This window comes from Arachis hypogaea, chromosome 4 (assembly GCF_003086295.3).
Source record: "Arachis hypogaea cultivar Tifrunner chromosome 4, arahy.Tifrunner.gnm2.J5K5, whole genome shotgun sequence".
In the NCBI taxonomy this organism is placed as follows: Eukaryota; Viridiplantae; Streptophyta; class Magnoliopsida; order Fabales; family Fabaceae; genus Arachis; species Arachis hypogaea.
In genome coordinates, this window is record NC_092039.1 from 119,415,278 (window position 1) to 119,434,668 (window position 19,391).

At 32.8% G+C, this 19,391-nt stretch overlaps 1 protein-coding gene across 1 annotated transcript; it reads right to left on the reverse strand.

Annotated features, from left to right (window-relative positions):
* Positions 1-18,193: 18,193 nt before the first annotated feature.
* On the reverse strand, positions 18,194-19,174 carry LOC112795313 (uncharacterized). Its single transcript, XM_025837249.1, has one exon. It carries the CDS (start codon positions 19,172-19,174, stop codon positions 18,194-18,196), a length of 981 nt encoding a protein of 326 aa, XP_025693034.1.
* Positions 19,175-19,391: the final 217 nt, after the last annotated feature.

Below are 19,391 nucleotides of genomic sequence, written 5' to 3' on the forward strand. Positions count from 1 at the left end.
CAATATTCATATAATATTTTTGTCTTTATTTGGATGTACATCAATGTCTATATAATATCTTTATCTTTATTTAAATAATACTCATGGTTGTTTATTATATATTAGAGTGTATTTATAATTTCAAATTTTACAAAAAAAAAAATATGTTTGACTTAAATGATATATTAAGATATTTTAATAGAAAATAAGATAACTAATCTTAGCATGCACCTACAAATCGAAAGAAAAATTATCCACGAAATGCATTACTTTAATTAGTTAAATGGGTTAATTATGATGTTTAAGTCTATTAATTAAATAGTTTGTTATTAAGAAGAAAATAACAAAAATGAAAAAAAAGACAAAGAAGTGATATTTTTATGAAAAGAAGATACATAACTCAATTATGTCTTTGAGTACCCACATGCTAGAAAGTCTTTCCCACACAAATTTTATTATCATCCTCACACTTCTTGAATTAATTTGCTCATCAAATTTTTTATTTTAATTATATATATATATATATATATATATATATATATATATATATATATATATATATATATATATATATAAAATGTCATAAACAACTCAAATGGACAAATATATAATATAGTTATGAAAAAATTTAAGAAATAAAAGTATATAACGTATAATTATGTTTTTAATTATACATTTTTTACCTTATTTTATATAATTATTAAAGAGAATTATTTAGGTAATATTATTAAGTTAAACACTTTAATTCTTAATAAATTTTAAATATTAACTTAATCTTTAATATTTTATTTTGTTAGACAAATCTATTTTCATATTAAATTTCAATAAAAATTAGATAAATTAATCCCTATTAATATTTAATAAAAACATAATAATCTTAAAAAAATTATATCAATTTTTTTATATAAACGAATAATTTGATAAAAAATTGATTTATGTTTAAAATTAAAGTTTAAAAAATAATACAAATTAAAATATGCACGTGACTAAAACTTTTGAAAAAACTAATTTAAAATATTACTTTAATCATGTAGAGATAAATTTATTGTTTAAGAAAGAGATCAGAAAACTAAATGCATGAAACTGAGGAAAGTGCAGTTAAAATTTCACTTGATATTTATATTATGAACTTGTCATAGGGTACACTTTAATTTTCGTTCCAGGATAGATAATATGATCTTTTGTATATATAAAAGATCGAAATGTAATGAAAGTTAGGTGAAAAGTAAATAAGAATTAGGCTAAGTATCGACGTGATCTATTTAATTAGATTAGATCAGCTTCTCAAACACAATAATTTTACGATTATGTTATGTGTATATTAAAATTAATCACTGAAATCAGTTATTAAAATAAAATATATGTTAAAATATAAATACACATTAAAAATAATTTATATCATATATATTTATCTATAAATATGTTGATAGTCAATTTTAATAACTGATTTTAGTGTACAAAACTACAAATAGTATTTTTGATAAGGAAAGTGCTAGGGAAACAATAAAAATTTTGAACAACATGAACAACCACCAATCAAATGAAAATACACTACACCCTAATTTAATGCTACTAATCAAATTTACTCTTTTAACTTTATTAATTATATTTACGGAAAAGCTCTGCATACAAGCCATTAGGGCTTGTATGCTTTACAAGTTTATTAAATAATAAATTTAAAATACTCGCTCCTCCAGCTACGTTGATTACACGCGCTATATAATATGCCGCGTATATCTAACTTCCAAATTTAAAATATTTGTTTCCTTCTTCGTTTTCGTTATTTTGAGATTTGGTTGTTCTTCTTCTCGCGCGTTTTCCCTCGTTCTTCTCCATCGATCTTTTCCTCTTCTTTTCTCACTGGTATGTTCTTCGTCTATGTTCTCTTTTTCTCTCTCTGCAACTCGAGCTTTGTTTTCTCTGTTGATTTGTTGTTTTCTGAAATCAAAGTTCCAACTCGTTTTGAAGATAATGGATCCTTCAAGCTCAGATTCTGCGCTGAATCCAGGCGATGTGGATTATGAATTTGAATCTAACGAAGTTCCTGAGGTTTGATTTACAGTAATTTGTATAGCATTGTGTAGTTTAAAAATTGCTGAACATTGCTTAATTACCTGGAATTTATAGCAGACGCTCGGGTGTAGATCAATTTCTTCTTTGGGTGTATTTTAGCTATAAGTGTGGGTGTATATACACTTTACTGGTTTTTTGTTATTTTTAATTGAGTTGTTGTTGTTTAGTTGTATTATATCAGACATGATTGTGTGTGTTTTTAGTTTTTGACATGGTGTATTCTGCAGTCTGTGTATTCACAGTTTATGGCTTTAAAGGTCATTCTGTAGTTGAGTTGTTTCGGTTCGGGTGTATCATATAAGACATGATTGGGTGTATTTGTATCATATCTATGGGTGTATTCACAGTTCTGACACGGTTTATTGTGCAGCCTCTCTCTGTTGTTGATGACGAGCTTGTTCCGAAGGTCGGAATGACCTTTACGACCCTTGAAGATGCCAGAAAATTTTACAGGAATTACGCCAAGGCTACAGGTTTCTCTACAAGAGTTCGGTGCACAAATAGGAAGGGAAACGAGATTAAGAATCAACTGATTACATGTAGCAGAGAGGGAAAATGGAAATCTAAAATATCTCCAACCGAGAAGACCAATCCGACAGCCGGTTTAAACTGTCCTGCAAGAATTTATATACACACATTGAAGGATGTCGGTGCTTGGATCATTTCAAAGGTTGTGCTGGATCATTCACACCCCTGCTGTCCAAGCAAAGCAGAGATGCTCAAACAGCACAGGGAACTAAGCATGTCCATTCGTCGTACGATAGAGAATAACGACGAGGCCGGTATCAGACCAAGCAAAACCTACCAATCATTTGTTGCGGCTGCCGGGGGTCACCGCGAGTTAAATTTCATCGAAAAGGACGTGAGGAATTACATTACCAGGGAAGTGCGGAATGTTTCCGAACAAGAAGATGCAAAGGAATTCGGGAAATATTTCTTAAGGATGAAAGAGAAGAATCCGAATTTCTTTTTTGAGCTCGAACTCGAGGAGGATCAATCGATTAAGCTGGCCTTTTGGGCCGACGCAAGAAGCAGAGCTGCCTGTAAGTATTTCGGAGACGTCATTTCATTCGACACCACCTACAATACAAACAGGTAACAAACTGTCCCTTTTTATGATGCTAAATTAATTTATTTTTACTAATCCGCAGCAGAGGTGTATATTGGCAGTGCCATTGGGTGTATTCTAAGCATTTGTTGGGGTGTACCTAATGATTTTGTATTCTGGACCATGGTAATTCGTTTCAGGTATAATTTGGTCTGTGGTTCTTTTGTCGGGGTGAATCACCACGGTCAGTCAACACTTCTCGGATGCTCTTTGATGAAGAACGAAGAAATTGAATCATTCAAATGGTTATTTCAATGATGGCTTCGTTGCATGGGAGGAAACGCTCCGAAAGGGTTTCTCACCGATCAGTGCGCATCAATGAAAAGGGCTTTAGAGGCCTGTATGCCAACAACAGTTCACCGCTGGTGTATTTGGCACATCATGAAGAAGATTCCAAGCAAATTAAACGGGTACAAGGGACACGCCGATATCGAACAACAAATGAGCCATGTTGTTTGGAACTCTCACAGCAAAGACTCATTCGATAGGAATTGGAACGATTTTCTGGTGAATTTTGGTCTTGCGGACAACAAGTGGCTCTCAGGTAATGTGTTTTTAAATTCTGCAGCAGAGGTGTAAATTGTACGATCTCTCGGGTGTATTTTACTGTGTGTGATTGGGTGTATTATGCAGATCTGTACGAAGACCGTCACATATGGGTTCCTATTTATCTGGACCACCACTTCTGGGCAGGGATGAGAAGCACACAAAGGAGCGAGAGCATGCATTCATTTTTTAACAAGTACATCACACGTAACAGCTCGCTCATTCAGTTCGTCAAACAGTACGATAATTGCCTCGGAAGCAGGGAGCAAGCAGAGAGAGAATCAGATGCTGCAAATTTTCATACGGTCATACCATGTGCAACCAAATCCTCCATCGAAACTCAGTTTCAAGATGAGTACACCCAAGAAAAGTTTAGGGAAGTCCAAGCCCAATTCAGAGGAAAGGCGAATTGCATCACCAGATTAAAGAATTCTGCTCTAGGCTATTCAGTATACGAAGTCGGAGAACAAGTTTCCATCTCAATATTGGACAAGTTCGCGGTTACCTACGACTCAGTTGCAGCCGAGGTAAAATGCCAATGCTTATTATTCGAGTCGAGAGGGATACTGTGCCGTCACGCACTAAGCGTGTTAAGCTTCGAACAAGTAAGCCAAGTGTCCCCTAGATACATACTGGAACGATGGAGCAAGAAGGTAAAGAGGTGACACACACACATCAAGAGCAGCCACGACGAGCCACTAATGGAGCCAAGAAGCAAGAGGTTCGACCAATTGGTTTTTTGTTCGCAAAATATTTGCGAATTTGCCTCCGAATCGGAGGAGCTGACTGCAATTCTGCACCGTGCGTACGATAACGTCATGGCCGAGATGGAAGCAGTAAATGCCAAAAGGAAGGGGACATCTTCTTTATCCCACGAAGACGCCAACTTGGAATCCGTTAACGAGCTTCAAAGCCCGCCAAGGATTCGAACAAGAGGACGTCCAAAAAACAGGCTAGGTTCAAAGCTGGAGAAACAGATTGCAAATGCCACAAAGAAGAAGAAGACAAAAGTTTTAAGCGAGGTAAATGTAATGTTCTTTAAATCTGTGGCGATTGAGTTTATTTTTCTAGTTAATTGTTTAGCTAATGCGTGAGTGTTATATTCAGATAAACCTGTTTGATGCTGCATCAGCGGCGCATTCAAGTTGCAGCCAATACCAGGGACAAGTTATAAATTATCAGTTCAGGGTACCAGCAGCAGGGGATAACTCTTTGGGTGTATAGTTATAGGGAGTATGGGTGTAAAATCCCTGTTACCCTTGGGTGTATTTTTGTTAATAGACAATTTACATAGACACATATATAGATACATATAGAACAAAAGCTGTAAAAATTCACAGGTTATGGGCGTATATTTCAGTTGATGTTTTTTTTCATATTTTAGTAGATGTAATTCATTCATTTTGAATACAGGACAGACAATTGGGTGTATATTTTTACTCAACCTCGGGTGTATTATTAGACTAGCGTTGGGTGTAACAATTTATAATATGCGTATGCTTTGATTTTTTGCTTTGTGTTTTACCACCTGTAATACAGTTTTTGAATACATCACAGACAGTTTATCAGCACAGATAGTTTAACTATGGGAAAAATATACATGGAAAAAATATACATCACAAACATTTACATCATTTGTTCAATTTACAAACTACCCAGTTTCTATATCAGCAGAATTAATCTGACAAAACGGACTCAATAATACAGAGGATGGCTTCGACAGTCTTATAGCACTACTCTCTTTAATTGCCCGATCTCTCTGTCTATTCAACTCACTGAATAGTATCCGGGAAGTATACTCCACTCTATAGTGGTCCACCTCCTCCTACAATTAAAAAGTATGTTATGTTTAAACAGAAATATTAATTCAGATAAGTAATACAGAGTTATATAGTTCTAAAGACAGTTACCTGTGTCCAATTATCCCATTCATACTTCCCCTTTTTAATGTTTTCCGGCTCTATTAACTCAAGCCACTTCATTACGTAAATAGCGCAGTCATAGCTGAAAACGAAGAAAATAAATTACAAATCTCATTTAGGAAAGTTTAAGGTTCAGAGTCACAAATCTGTACCTTGTTTTTTGGCCTGAAATTTTAACATATGGCGCTTTAATTTCCTTCTCCTTCTCGCCTTTCTCGAGAGGTTTCCCGCCGGCATATGCTATCAATCTTGAAAATACATATCCCTTAAATACCAAAACAAGTCAGTAATACACCCGAATCAATTGACAAGACACACCCAACTTAATATGGAATATACACCCAACTCAAATTTCAAAACAGACCTATCTATTAAAGTAAAGAAGACAGAGGGAACTTACAGTGAATTTATTAATTTCCTTTCTCTCAGGGCTTGGAGCTTTTTTGTGTAGCGGGTCAAGTATTTGACATTTCCGCGTTCTTGTATTTATTAGCCATAACCACCAATGTCCCGAGTGGCAAACAGGAGCAAAAATCTGAAGGATTGCCACATTTCAACAGTCTGTTATTTTATTTGGCATATAAGTAAATAAGCGTACTAACAAATTTACGAAACAAAAACTTACATATGAATGCGAACTTAATTTTCTTCTATCTATGAAGGGAATGAAATTGGGGTAGGCTTCCACCCTGAATTCTCTGTTTGTTTTCAGAGATATGAATTCCCCCCTTGGGTGATCCGAAAGTGCCATGCTCTGCAAGAATTGCAATACAAGAAATGAAAACATGAAAATAAACAACTTACACCCAATCTAAGCTAAAAAATACACCCAAACCAATGCATAAAATACACCCAAAGTTCATAGAAGTAACACTTACCACAATATCGGGGGGGAGACAGTATATTTGTGCATGAAACCTCTTTTCCTTTTTGTGGTTTAGGATGAGGCAGATGGCAGATACAACCTAGAAATCAATTTTAAATTATTAAACATTGCAGTTGACTTTGGTGTAAAAACATTAATGTTAGTCTAAAATTACCTGACATTCTATATCACTGTTTGCCTGGAGGGATGCAAGGTGCGTTCTCATCAAAATGTATTCTCCTTGGCCAGTCAGAGTGCATATCTCCTCAAACTCGTTAGTATCGCCCTTTGCATCTTCCTTCAGTCTCGTCCCCCAGATGTAGCACTTTTCTTTCATATCATCCGGAATTTGATTTATCCCCCCCGGTGTTTCAAACTTAGCAGAACTTTCTCCCCCAGTCTCCCTCCGAATTTGTGGACTTTCGTCTTTTCCCTTTGACGCACTGCTTGCTAACTTTTGGACCAAACTGTCCAATTGTTCCAGCATTGTTGCAGCTTCTGGAGATTTTTCCCTTTCTGTCTCCTGCGTCGACGCCCCCTCCTGGCTTGAATCTGTCAATCCGAGGCTGAATGATGGCATCGGCAGATCTGTTTTAGGAACATAGCTTGCTGTCTGTGCCATCATCAACAGGGCAGCAGCTTCCTCGGCGTCTGGATGACTGCATCATTATGTATAAGAATAAGAGTAAGAATAAGAATATACGGATGACAAGCAAAGATTGATTCTAGTCTAATTAACTTACATTTTTGTTGGAGCTGGGGGAAGCTTGGGTGTTGTTTCTTGATGTTGTTTGGGGGTTTCAGGAGTGCTGCACAGTGACAAAAAATCGATCAGGAAGAGTATACACCCAAACTGTTAGCAAATATACACCCAAACCCTAAACAAATATACACCCAATACTATTTTCTTACGTTTCTCTAGCCCCTTCAATCTGTAGCATAGGGGTTGGTTCGGAATCTGCCTCAGTGGTTGTTTGCTGGGATGGCGGCACAAAAAACTGGATCGGGACTCTAAACAAGAATAAAAATGAAAGGTTAACAACGTATTTGAAAATAATAAGGTTATAAGGTTGAAATATTCTTGGATAACTCACATTGCAAGCGCTTCCGACGGCGTTTGTTCCCTAACAACCATCACATTCGAATCATCCGGAGTCAACCTAAAATACACCCAAAGAAGGTCAACAAATACACCCGAACAATTCAAAAAGAAGACTGGCTTTGTTTTTTGAGAACTTACATAATTGCAGTTTTTGCTTTTTTTTGCTGCCTTTTTTTTCTTGAATAAAATAATAAAGGGCTTTTTTTTCTAAAAAAAATACATACAGAATTAGAAGTAGAAGTTATTAGAAGAACAAAAGTAACGGTTATTTGAAAGAGAAATTACATGCTTTGAGACGGCTGGTTTACACTACTCTGTTCTGTGCGTCCTTGAGAGGAAGGATCATCACTTCCCAAGTTCACAGCCGGTAGTCTAAACAGATTTCATGTTATTCAAACGAAATATACATCCAACTTAGTAAACAAGATACATCCAACTTAGTAAACAAGATTTTATTAAATAATAAAGCTTCTTACGTTTCAGAGGACACATAGCGACCTTCTGTCGATCGCAGGTCAGCCTGGTTGTCCCTGCGAAACAAGATACAATTATTAGCAAACAAAAGACACCAAAATCTGAAATACACAGCCCAGCAAGACATACCCCTCTGCAGCAGATTTATGAACGTTTTCCCCTAGCCATTCATCGAGTTCGTCACTCGATATTTCATATCTCTCACTACATTCATAAAATAAGACGTTAACAAAAATAATTACGATGATAGACCGTAGTATAGCTTACGAGGTACTGTACCCGTCAAAGTATTGATCTTCTTCAGGAGGTGAATCCTCCACAACTACTTTTTTCTTTTTTTGTGGTGTTCTGGGTGGAAAAAAAAACAGTACCAATCAGAAATAAAAAATTAATTTTATCACAGAATATTAATGAAAGAAGTGCTTACTCTTTTGGTGTTGTTTTTGTTTCTTTCTTTTTCTTCTCCTTCTTCCCAGGTGATGATTCTTCGCTCTTATAAGTTAATAATAGACACTTCAATTAATACACGAAATCTTTATAAAGAAGCCAAAAGAAAGGAGTAATAATTTCAGGACATTACTCATCACTTGGTTCAGATTCAGATTCTGAATCAGAATCTGACTCCTCTTCCCTCTGCTTTCTTTTTCTTGAGTCCATTCTGCAGGCAAACAATCATCATTTACAACATATTAAAAATACACCCAAATGAATTCACGAGATACACCCAACTGAGTATACAATATACACCCAACGCAGCAAACGAAACGCACCCTGCTTAATAAACTACATACACCCAACGTGATCAAATAAAATACACCCAACTCGAAAAAGAAATTACACCCAAGTATGGTACTTACTTTTTTCCCCTTTTTTCCGGGGTGTTTAATTCCCGAATCCTCCGAGTCTTCTTGAGCCTCAGACTCAGAGGTAGAAGTGTCACTGTCGATAGTTTCTGTCTCCGAAGACGATGTTGAGCTCGCCTTCCTTTTTTTGTTTTTTTTTATTTCTTCTTCTTTTTGTTTTTTTTTTCTTTTTTTCTCATTTTTTCTTTTGTCTCTGCCAAATTCAAAATCCCCTGAAACATGAGATATTTTAGTTAGCACCATTCGGGTAAATAAAGTACACCAACTTATTATGATTACTCACCAAAATTTCCTCTCTCTCTTCATTCATTCTTTTCACCAACTGCTCCTTAGTCCAGTTGGCAATCCATGGCTTTGGTGGTCTTTCAACTCTGTTCTTGCGTTTGTTTTTTGAAAGGTGAAAGTAGATTATCATCAGGGCGAAGAGGCAGCCATTGATTGCCTTCTTCTTCTTCTCCTGGTAGTCTGTTATGCCCCTGATCATGAAGGTCAAAACATGCCCCCCCAGTTTCTCTCCTCTATGCCATCCATCTTAAAAATCGGGACCAGGTGCACGGGCGATATTTTGTTTATCGTCGTTGGCAAAAGGAACGCCATCTGTATGTAGAGGATGAATATCCTCTTGAACATCAGGCGTTCCTCTTCGTTGCCAACGCCGATTTCCATCATTTCATCGGTAAGACTTTTGAGGGTCTTACCCTGGAATCTTATATAAATTATTTTGTCATCATCAGAAAGTTTCTTATAGTCAACTTTCTCAGGAAATAGATCTCCTACAAAAAGGAAGACAACAAAGCATCCAAGTCGGTTAAAATACACCCAAGCATCAGGTTAATATACACCCAAGCAACAACTTAATATACATCTATAATTTTGAGATAATTACCTGTTGCATTGATACCAAGCGCATCACCTATTTTTTTTGGTGTTATATGGAAAGAACCATATCCTGTCTTCAGTTTGTTCTCCCCAAGTTTGAAGTTTTTTGCCAGCTCCCTTAAGAGTTGGTGATCCACCCTCAGTGGTGGGATGTGCATCAACCCACCGAATCCAAGATCCCTGACAATTGCCTTCTTCTCCTCAGTCATGTTTCTGAACTTATCATTCAGGAGGTGTGTGGCACATTTCATGTCTTTGATTTGGTTTCTTGCTGCCATTTTCTCTGAAACTAAAAATACACCCAAAGATATCAGTAATATACACCCATATATATATGACTCAGATACACCCATTGATAACAATTAAGATACACCCATTGATAACAGTAAGATACACCCATATATATGAGTCAGATACAGCCAGATATTCGCAAGATACACCCATTCATAACAGTGAGATACACCCAAAGATGTCAAACAAGATACACCCATTGATTACAGTGAGATACACCCATAGATATTATTCAGATACATCCATATAGATATCAGACAGATATCACTCAACCATGCTTCAATATAAAGCCACATTACAAGGTTAAGCAGTTTACACCCCCGAATCTACCGAATAAATCCCCAAAAATCAACAAAAATAGCAGGAGAACTTAGAATAACAATGTAGAACGACGTAGAACTTAGAAGAACGACGTATAACTTAGAAGAACGACGTATAACAAAGAAGCAACAGTAATAGTAAACCCTAGCAGAACGACGTAGAAGAAAAGTAAAATATACAGTATTTTAATGGACTTACGTTGAGTATTCTTGGATTGTTTTTTCTTCAGATTCTTCACAGAGAGGTTGATGGTGTTTTGATGCAGTTTTCGAACTACGATTTCTATATTTTGAAACTTGATTTTCGCTCGAAAATGAGAGGGTTTCGTTGTTTTGAAAGTGCCTTGAGAAATGGAAGAAGTGGAAGAAGTGGAAGAGTCTCCCATACGTAACCGTTCGAATGCTGAGCGCGTGATTTGGACGCGGCATCTTATCTCTCTTTCATGCGCGTGATTCGTGTTTGGGCTGAGCCAACTTGGTTGCTTGTATGCTTGTATGTGTAGCAGGCCCGTTATATTTATTAGTTATATTTGATTATAATTTAATCAATATATTTACTCTTTTAACCTTATTAATTATATTTGATTATATTTTAATTATAATCAAATAATTGAAAACCTTTTAACTTGAAGCCATGAAGCTTAATTTATTAGTATTATTCATGTATTTAATTTTCTTTATCATGGATACGTAACGAGAACTTTGGTCTTATCTATATATATGTCTTTCCTTCTTAATTAATTAGATACTATATATTGATATATATTGATATGACTATATATATATATATCATCTACAAATACTGCTACTTACTATATATGATGTGATCTTGTTGAATATATTAACCTTAACTTATTATATGTAATAAGTACCATGCATATGTACATCAATATCCATGTAATATCTTTATTTTTATTTAAATGATACTTACGTAGTAAAGAGAGAATTTTACAGAGAATTTTTCTTTTATGAAAACTGAGACACACAACATAACATATTAATATACCTCCCAAACAGAGAAAGATATTTTTATCTGTACGATTACAATGCGGTAAACAACATGAATGCATTAATTTAATTTTACATTGCGTTTGTCAATTTAAAAATATTATCCACACAAAAATTAACTATAAATATATAGAATGTATTTTATGAAAATAAAATTTTTATATAAAAATATGAAAATATATTTATAACCATTGAATTAATTTTAATGATTAAAATTAAATACAATTAATAAATAATATACAAATATTATATTATTATAGTTATTAAATTTATGTGTGAATACATTTATAATTATTATATATTTATAGTTATTATTTTTTTTCAAAAGACAAAAAAATATTTTATTTCATTATAAAGAAAATATACAATTCAAAATTCAGGATATGAAAAAAAAAAGTGAAAGACTCCCAAATTTCACAAAGGAAAAAAAAAAATCTAAGAAAGAGTAAAGTGAAAATGACATTAAAAAGTGGAGATAGTATGAAAAGTACGTTTCTTTTGGTTGAGCTTCTTGGCTTCATTTGCATTCTACCACTTCTTCAAGTCGACGTCTTTGTTGTTTGAAGACCTTTTCATACTGTTCTTTCTAAATACACCAAATAAGGATCAACATAAATCTAATTGTGTTTGAATCTAGCAATTTATTGACTTGGTCCGATGACAATTTCTTTTCACAAAAAAAAAATTAAATTTTTTTATAATATTTTAAAAAAAGACCAAATCTTTTTATAAAGAAATAAATATATTTTTAATTATTTATTTATTTATTTTTTATAATCTTTATATTAATATTTTTTATTTATATTAAAATTTTAGTAATTTTCATTATTTATTTATTTATTTATTTTTATAATTTTTCATCTTTTTTTCTTTCATTAACAATAAAAACTCAATATAACATCTTAGAAGAGAATTATTATAAAAATTTATATCACTAAAAAAATCTGTTATAAAAAAAATACTCTAATATCAACATCTGTCTTCGACAAGTGCAAAAAGAATAATCGGATTTGTAATCAAGAAGAAAATGAAGTCTCATATTTGTTTTTTTTATTTTTCATTGTAAAGTAAATTGGAGGGTCTGACTAACATATTTAAAACTTTTTTTAACACTAACACAAATTTGAGGGTTAGATTTATATATTTAAAAAAATTAAAAAAATAAATAAATTTGACCTTCAAATTTTACATGTTTAAAAAAAAAATATATCACAAATCTAAAACACCACATTTTTACATTATTAAAAAATACCAGTAGAACCACAAATACTAAAATTAAAAAGCATACTGATGAACCTTAAACTTTGGAATGAGATTCTTTCCCAAAGTGTATATACACTATTCTATTTGTTCAAACCTTTGTTGTATTTGCAAATAGAAAACATAGTTGAACGAATGTCACTTTATTTAAATGTTAAATACATATTAAATTATACATGAGCTCAAGAAAATTAAAGAAATAACAAGAAACTAATTTTAAGTAAGTCATCTCAGAAGCTGCATCAGTAAAAATAATAAGTTCAATAAACTTTGTCCCAAATAGTTTGCAACTTGCTCTTCTCTATGGAGCATGAAGATTTACATGTTGAATGGAACACTACCAGTTGATAATGACCAAGGTCTGGATATCCTTAATAATAAATTAATAATTATTAATACATTGAGTTACCGTATTCCAAGCAATCAACCTAACTAATGATTCCTAAAGCCACCTTGCCATGACAACATCAAACATCTTCTTAGGCCAAGAAAAATATACCTCAAAATCACATCCAAAATTGTTCATATTTTACCACATGACAACATCAAACATCTTCGTCAATGTCATGAGTCACCCACCGTGTTCGCTCTTGAGTACCAGCGGTAATACATTAGTTGATAATATTAATATTAATTAAAATTATTCTCTAATCAAATTGGCCTCAGTTTACATCTAAAGCTGCACTATTTAAAAGTTTTTAAGAGGTTAGAGGAAAGACTATTATTAATAGAGTAATACTAAGGAATTAACCAACTTTTTTTTACTAACATCAATCAAATTTTTAAAAATTATTTTATTTATTTTAAATTTTAATTTTTTAAATTCTAAATTATAAATTATAAATTTAAACACTAAAATTAATTAATATCAACAAACTAAAAATTAATTTTCTATGTTTTTTCTTATTAAAGTCATGTCCATTTCTCAATCTATCTTCAGTCAGGGGCAGAGCTACATAAAGAGAAAGAGGAGCAATGACCCTCTTAATTTTAATTTTTTACATGTAAATTATTTAATTTCTCTTAAAATTTTATTTTAATCTTATTTTATTATGTAAATATTTTTAACCTCCCTCTAATATTTTATCTAAGTCCGCCCCTGTCTCCACTTCCTTTGTAATTCTTCAAATTCGCAGCACGATTTTGATGCTACTAAGGTACGTATATTTGGTGGGCTAAAAATTAAACAAAGTGAAAGTTTTTAATGGATGAGTTTAACACATGTTTTTACTAAACAATTTCTACTTAATTATAACAAACATTTTTTGTGTTTTTCACATCTAACGCATCATATAATATACCATGTCTTGTGATTTATAATAAAAACCTCCAAAAAAACGCAAGGTGAGGAAAATAAGTAACATTTGACTAAAATAATTAAATATAAAATAGATGTCACCTTTGTATAGGAAACAAACTTGTATGCTAACAATCACAAAATTAGAAAAAAAAACGTAAGAATAAAATAAAGATATAATATAAGAGACTTGAAAGCTAAAAAAAATAAAAAATACAAAATAAGAAAACTTAAGCTAGGGTAATATCCAAATAGGACAACAGCAAAAGTTCACCTCTGTTAAAAATGTTTGGAAACTCCCATCTTCCAAATCGAAGATGACAATCTCATAAGAGGGAGTAGTGTTTTCAAAGTACAATTCACGCATGTTATCTGTAAAGTAGATTTGATTTCCTTTACAATTCAAAGAATTGCTTGGCAGTATTTGAACAAAAGAATTGAGTCCAATTACTAGTATGTGTTGGGTATATGAAGATGGTAAGATGATAAAATCTTATATTTGTGTAGTGGTTTCAAGGCACGATTAGATCGCTTTTTTTAGAGAGATATTTGTCCCCACACTTAGTTGTTATAAGGTTGATGACAATACTCTCCCAAGATACAATGAAACCTAAGAATTTCTTAATTAGCAATAGTAAGAAATTCTCAACTCTCTTGAACAAAGAAAATCTCTTAATAGTAGAGTAAATTGTACGCTTAGTACTGCATCTCTAAAATAGTGGACAAGGACTTATTTATACATATTGCACGTAGCAATTATGATTAGTTACGTATACAAATGGTTGTGTCATTTCTATTGTCAATAGATACAATGTTTTGAACATATACAACTCTTAAAGAGTTGTGTCCCTTTAGCCAATAGACACAATGTTTTGAACATACACAATCCTTAAAAGGTTGTGTCCCTTCAACCAAATGGTACAAAACGGTTAGTAACCGTTTATTAATATTAATAATATTAATAATAATATTAATAATATTAATTAATCAAATTTGTAAATACCCTTCAATCCCCCACTATTTACAAAATTTAAATGTCATACAAGTATATGCATAAAGAATGTGTCACTAAGATTAAACATTCTTTTAGTGTAAATTTTAAAGTTCTAACGAAGTAATAGGTGTCTAATCGATTAAACCTATACTCCATATGCTAGTACCGAAAATCACACACATTACTTATACCCTTCAAGTTCAAGAGTTTGCAATTTTAAGCACTTATATGGCCTTGTGCTTATCCTGGTTTCATGAATATTTACGAGAATAAAACTTCTAAAATTCTCGATTAGAGCGGCACCACTCTTATATTCATATAGGTGGAATCTTTTGATAGATAATATTATCATTCCATTAAGAGTTTAAACTCACCCTCCTAATTTATTGTAAATAGCACTAAATCCTATACCTTAGTGCTCCAATTGCTAAATAACTTGTTATTACCCATTAAACCTTGAAACTAGTGGTCTACTAGAATAAGGTTGGGTACCCATCATTTAGCAATAATAGGTTTTAATCCCATTTTAGCAGTAGTCTTTGATTTTATCCCTTGACAAACCTTTAGTCAAAGGGTCTGCTAAATTTTCTTGAGATCTTACATAAGTGATGGTAATTACACCATCATCTATTAGTTGCCTCACAAATTCATGTCTCAAACTTATATGTCTAGACTTTCCATTATAAACCTTATTATATGCTCGAGACATGGTTGATTCACTATCACAGAAGATTAAAATGGCTGTCGTCTGTTGTGGCCATAGCTTTATATCATATAACAAATTTTTTAACCATTCCGCTTCTTTACCTGCGGCTGATAAAGCTACAAACTCAGCCTCCATAGTAGAATGTGTAATACATGTTTGTTTCTTTGAGGCCCAACTTATTGCTCCACCACCTATGGTGAAAATCCATCCTGAGTTGGATTTGTTATCACTAAGATTTGTAATCCAACTTGCGTCGGAATAACCTTCTAAAACTGCGGGATAATCACTATAATGTAATCCCAAGTTTATGGTTTTCTTGAGATAACCAAGAACTCTTGTTATAGCTTTTCAATGTTGATTGCTAGGCTTTCCTGTAAACCTTGATAGTTTGCACACAGCAAATGCTATATCAGGTCTAGTACAATGCATTGCATACATTAAACTTCCTATAGCACTAGCATATTCTAATTGTGCTATAGGTCTTCCCATGTTTCCTTCTAATTTAAGATTAGGATCATACGGCGTATTGGATTCTTTAATTGTGAGATGATTAAACTTTTCCAATACCTTTTTAATATAATGAGATTGACTTAAAGTAAAGCCAACTTCATTCTTATGCACCTTTATGCCTAATATTGTATCAACTTCATTCAAATCCTTCATCTTGAATTTAGAAGTTAGATACTCCTTCGTTATACGAATTCCTTCTAAATTTGTTCCGATGATTAACATATCATCAACATATAAACAAATGATTACTCCATAATCTTTAGTAAATTTTGAGTAAATACATTTATCCGCACTATTATGTGAGAAGCCATTTGATAACACCACTGAATCAAACTTCTCATGCCATTGTTTAGGCGCTTGTTTTAGCCCATACAAAGACTTAATTAATTTGAAAACTTTCTTTTCATTTTCGGGTAGCACATAGCTTTTCGGTTGCTCCATATATATTTCTTGTGAAACATTAGTATCATTTTGGGGATATTCTAAATTAGAAGTTGAATAATTGATAAATTTATTTTCAATAAATTCTATCTCTCTTGATTCAACAACTACATTAGACACTAAGTCTAATATAATATTTATATGCTTTATAATTTTAAGCATATCCTATAAAAGTGCCTTTTATGCCTCTTGGCCCCATTTTGGTTCTCTTTTGATAAGGAACTCAATAAAAGGCTAAACACCCCCACACTTTAAGATAATATAAATTAGGTTTCCTTTCTTTCCAAATTTCATAAGGAGAAACCTTTCTATGTCTTGATGATATCCTATTATGGATATGACATGATGTCAATAATGTTTCACCCCACAAATTGTAAGGCAATTTTGCATTTAGTAACATTGAATTAACCATATCCACTAAGGTACGGTTTTCCTTTCCGCCAAACCATTTTTGTTGCGGAGTATATGGAGCGAAAGATTCATGCACAATACCATGTAATTCACAAAAGTGATCAAATTCATTAGAAAAATATTCTTCACCTTGTAATGATTCAAGGATCACCACTTGTAGATCACGAAGTCTACTTACAAGGATTTGTAATTCATGAATTTGATCAATAATATCATTTATAATAAATTCAAAATATTTCATCATAGTAAACTTATCAGTTCCTTGTCGTTTAGTATTGTACTTTTCTTCCAAATATTTTCAAATCTACAATGGTGATTGAATTAACATATGACATCGACATACAATAGTATCTGCATCATGTTTCTTCTTCAATTCAACAATCTTTTTTTCCTCTTCCATTGTGGAACTTCCAGCAGCATTGGCAATTGGTGGAGTTTTTCAGTCAATCACATATGCAAGATTGAGAACCGAAAGAAGGAACATCATCTTGTCCTTCCAATGGTTGAAGTTTATTCCATCAAAGCGATCTAACTTGACAAACTCTTGATTCATGACCTTGAACGTGGTGTTTTGATCTTGTGCCATCTTCAAATAATATCTCTCTAAAATTGTTGGGTATATAAAGATGGTAAGATGACAAAATCTTATATTTGTGTAGTGGTTTCAAGGCACGATTAGATCGCTTTCTTTAGAGAGATATTTGTCTCCACACTTAGTTGCTATAGGGTTGATGACAATACTCTCCCAGGATACAATGAAACCTAAGAATTTCTTAATTAGCAATAGTAAGAAATTCTCAACTCTTTTAAACAAAGAAAATCTCTTAATAGTAGAGTAAATTGTACGCTTAGTACTGCATCTCTGAAATAATGGACAAGGACTTATTTATACATATTGCACGTAGCAATTATGATTAATTACGTATAAAAATGGTTGTGTCATTTCTATTGCCAATAGATACAATGTTTTGAACATATACAACTCTTAAAGAGTTGTGTCCCTTTAGCCAATAGACACAATATTTTGAACATACACAATCCTTAAAAAGTTGTGTCCCTTCAACCAAATGATACAAAACCGTTAGTAACCGTTTATTAATATTAATAATATTAATAATAATATTAATAATATTAATAATATTAATTAATCAAATTTGTAAATACCCTTCGGTATGTAATTCCCCAAACTGTGTATTCTTGACCATGTTTTCTCATTTTTCTTCGATTCATAGATATCAAATTTGACCGTTTCGCACTCGCAGAACCGCTTTTGATTCATGTAATACCTATATCTTTCTCCTTTTACCAGCATCAATAAACTTCCATTATCACCTCCAATTAGATAGTAATAACAATTATACATTCCATCGGATGGAGGTGGTGTGGCTTCATGTTTTCCTCCCACTGGTCCTGACTTTGTTCTTGTATCAAATTCATATAGTTGGCCATTACCGTCTATTGCAAATATTTTCTCTTGAAAAAATATGACATCACGAACGTCGTCTAAATCTCTTGCTGGAAATCTAATCCATCTCTTATTGTTGGGCATGTAAAAGGCCAATTCTAGGAATAATCCATATATGACCACTGCTATAAAATCACTGTCATTGTCATTGTTAGGAGCTGAATTTATAATAGCCTTCCAAATTTGGCTTTGATGCATGAAAATAATATTTCTAGTGATAATTTTGTCCCCACAATACATAGTACATTCATCCCCATCAATATTAATTATATTTGGAAGAGTTGAAACTGGAGGAAGATCCAAGTGAACCTTTGTAAATGGATTTAGGATTCTTATCGTACCTTCATATACCATTACGATGATCAGCCATCCATGACAAGAACCACACATGATGTTGTCTTGCATATCTGGTAACATGAGGTGGTAAATTCCCTTCTCTTCGAGACTACGAGTGTCAAGAATTCCTTCATCTTCGGGAGCACGAACTTCTTCAAGAGCATGAGCTTCTTCTTCAAAAGATTCTGTAGCAGCACTGCCCATAGATAGTACCAGCCACGGAACTTTGTTGCCATCAGGAATCTTTGGAAGTTTAACTTTGTTACCATCAGGAATTTTTGGAAGTTTTAAGTTCCATTGCTTACAAACCAATCGAAGTTGCATGTAATTGTCATATGAATAGAACCGCTTTGTAATTTCGTTTAACAAATCTTGATGAATGTTTGACCATCAATCAAACTCACCCATTGCAAATTTCATATGAGACCCAAACTGATTTATAGAATATAAAGGAGAAGACTTCTCAAATTATTAAATTAAAAGACATGGATGGTTATTATATTTAAAATTAACCATGGTTAGTTAGTTATTGTGTTTTTCA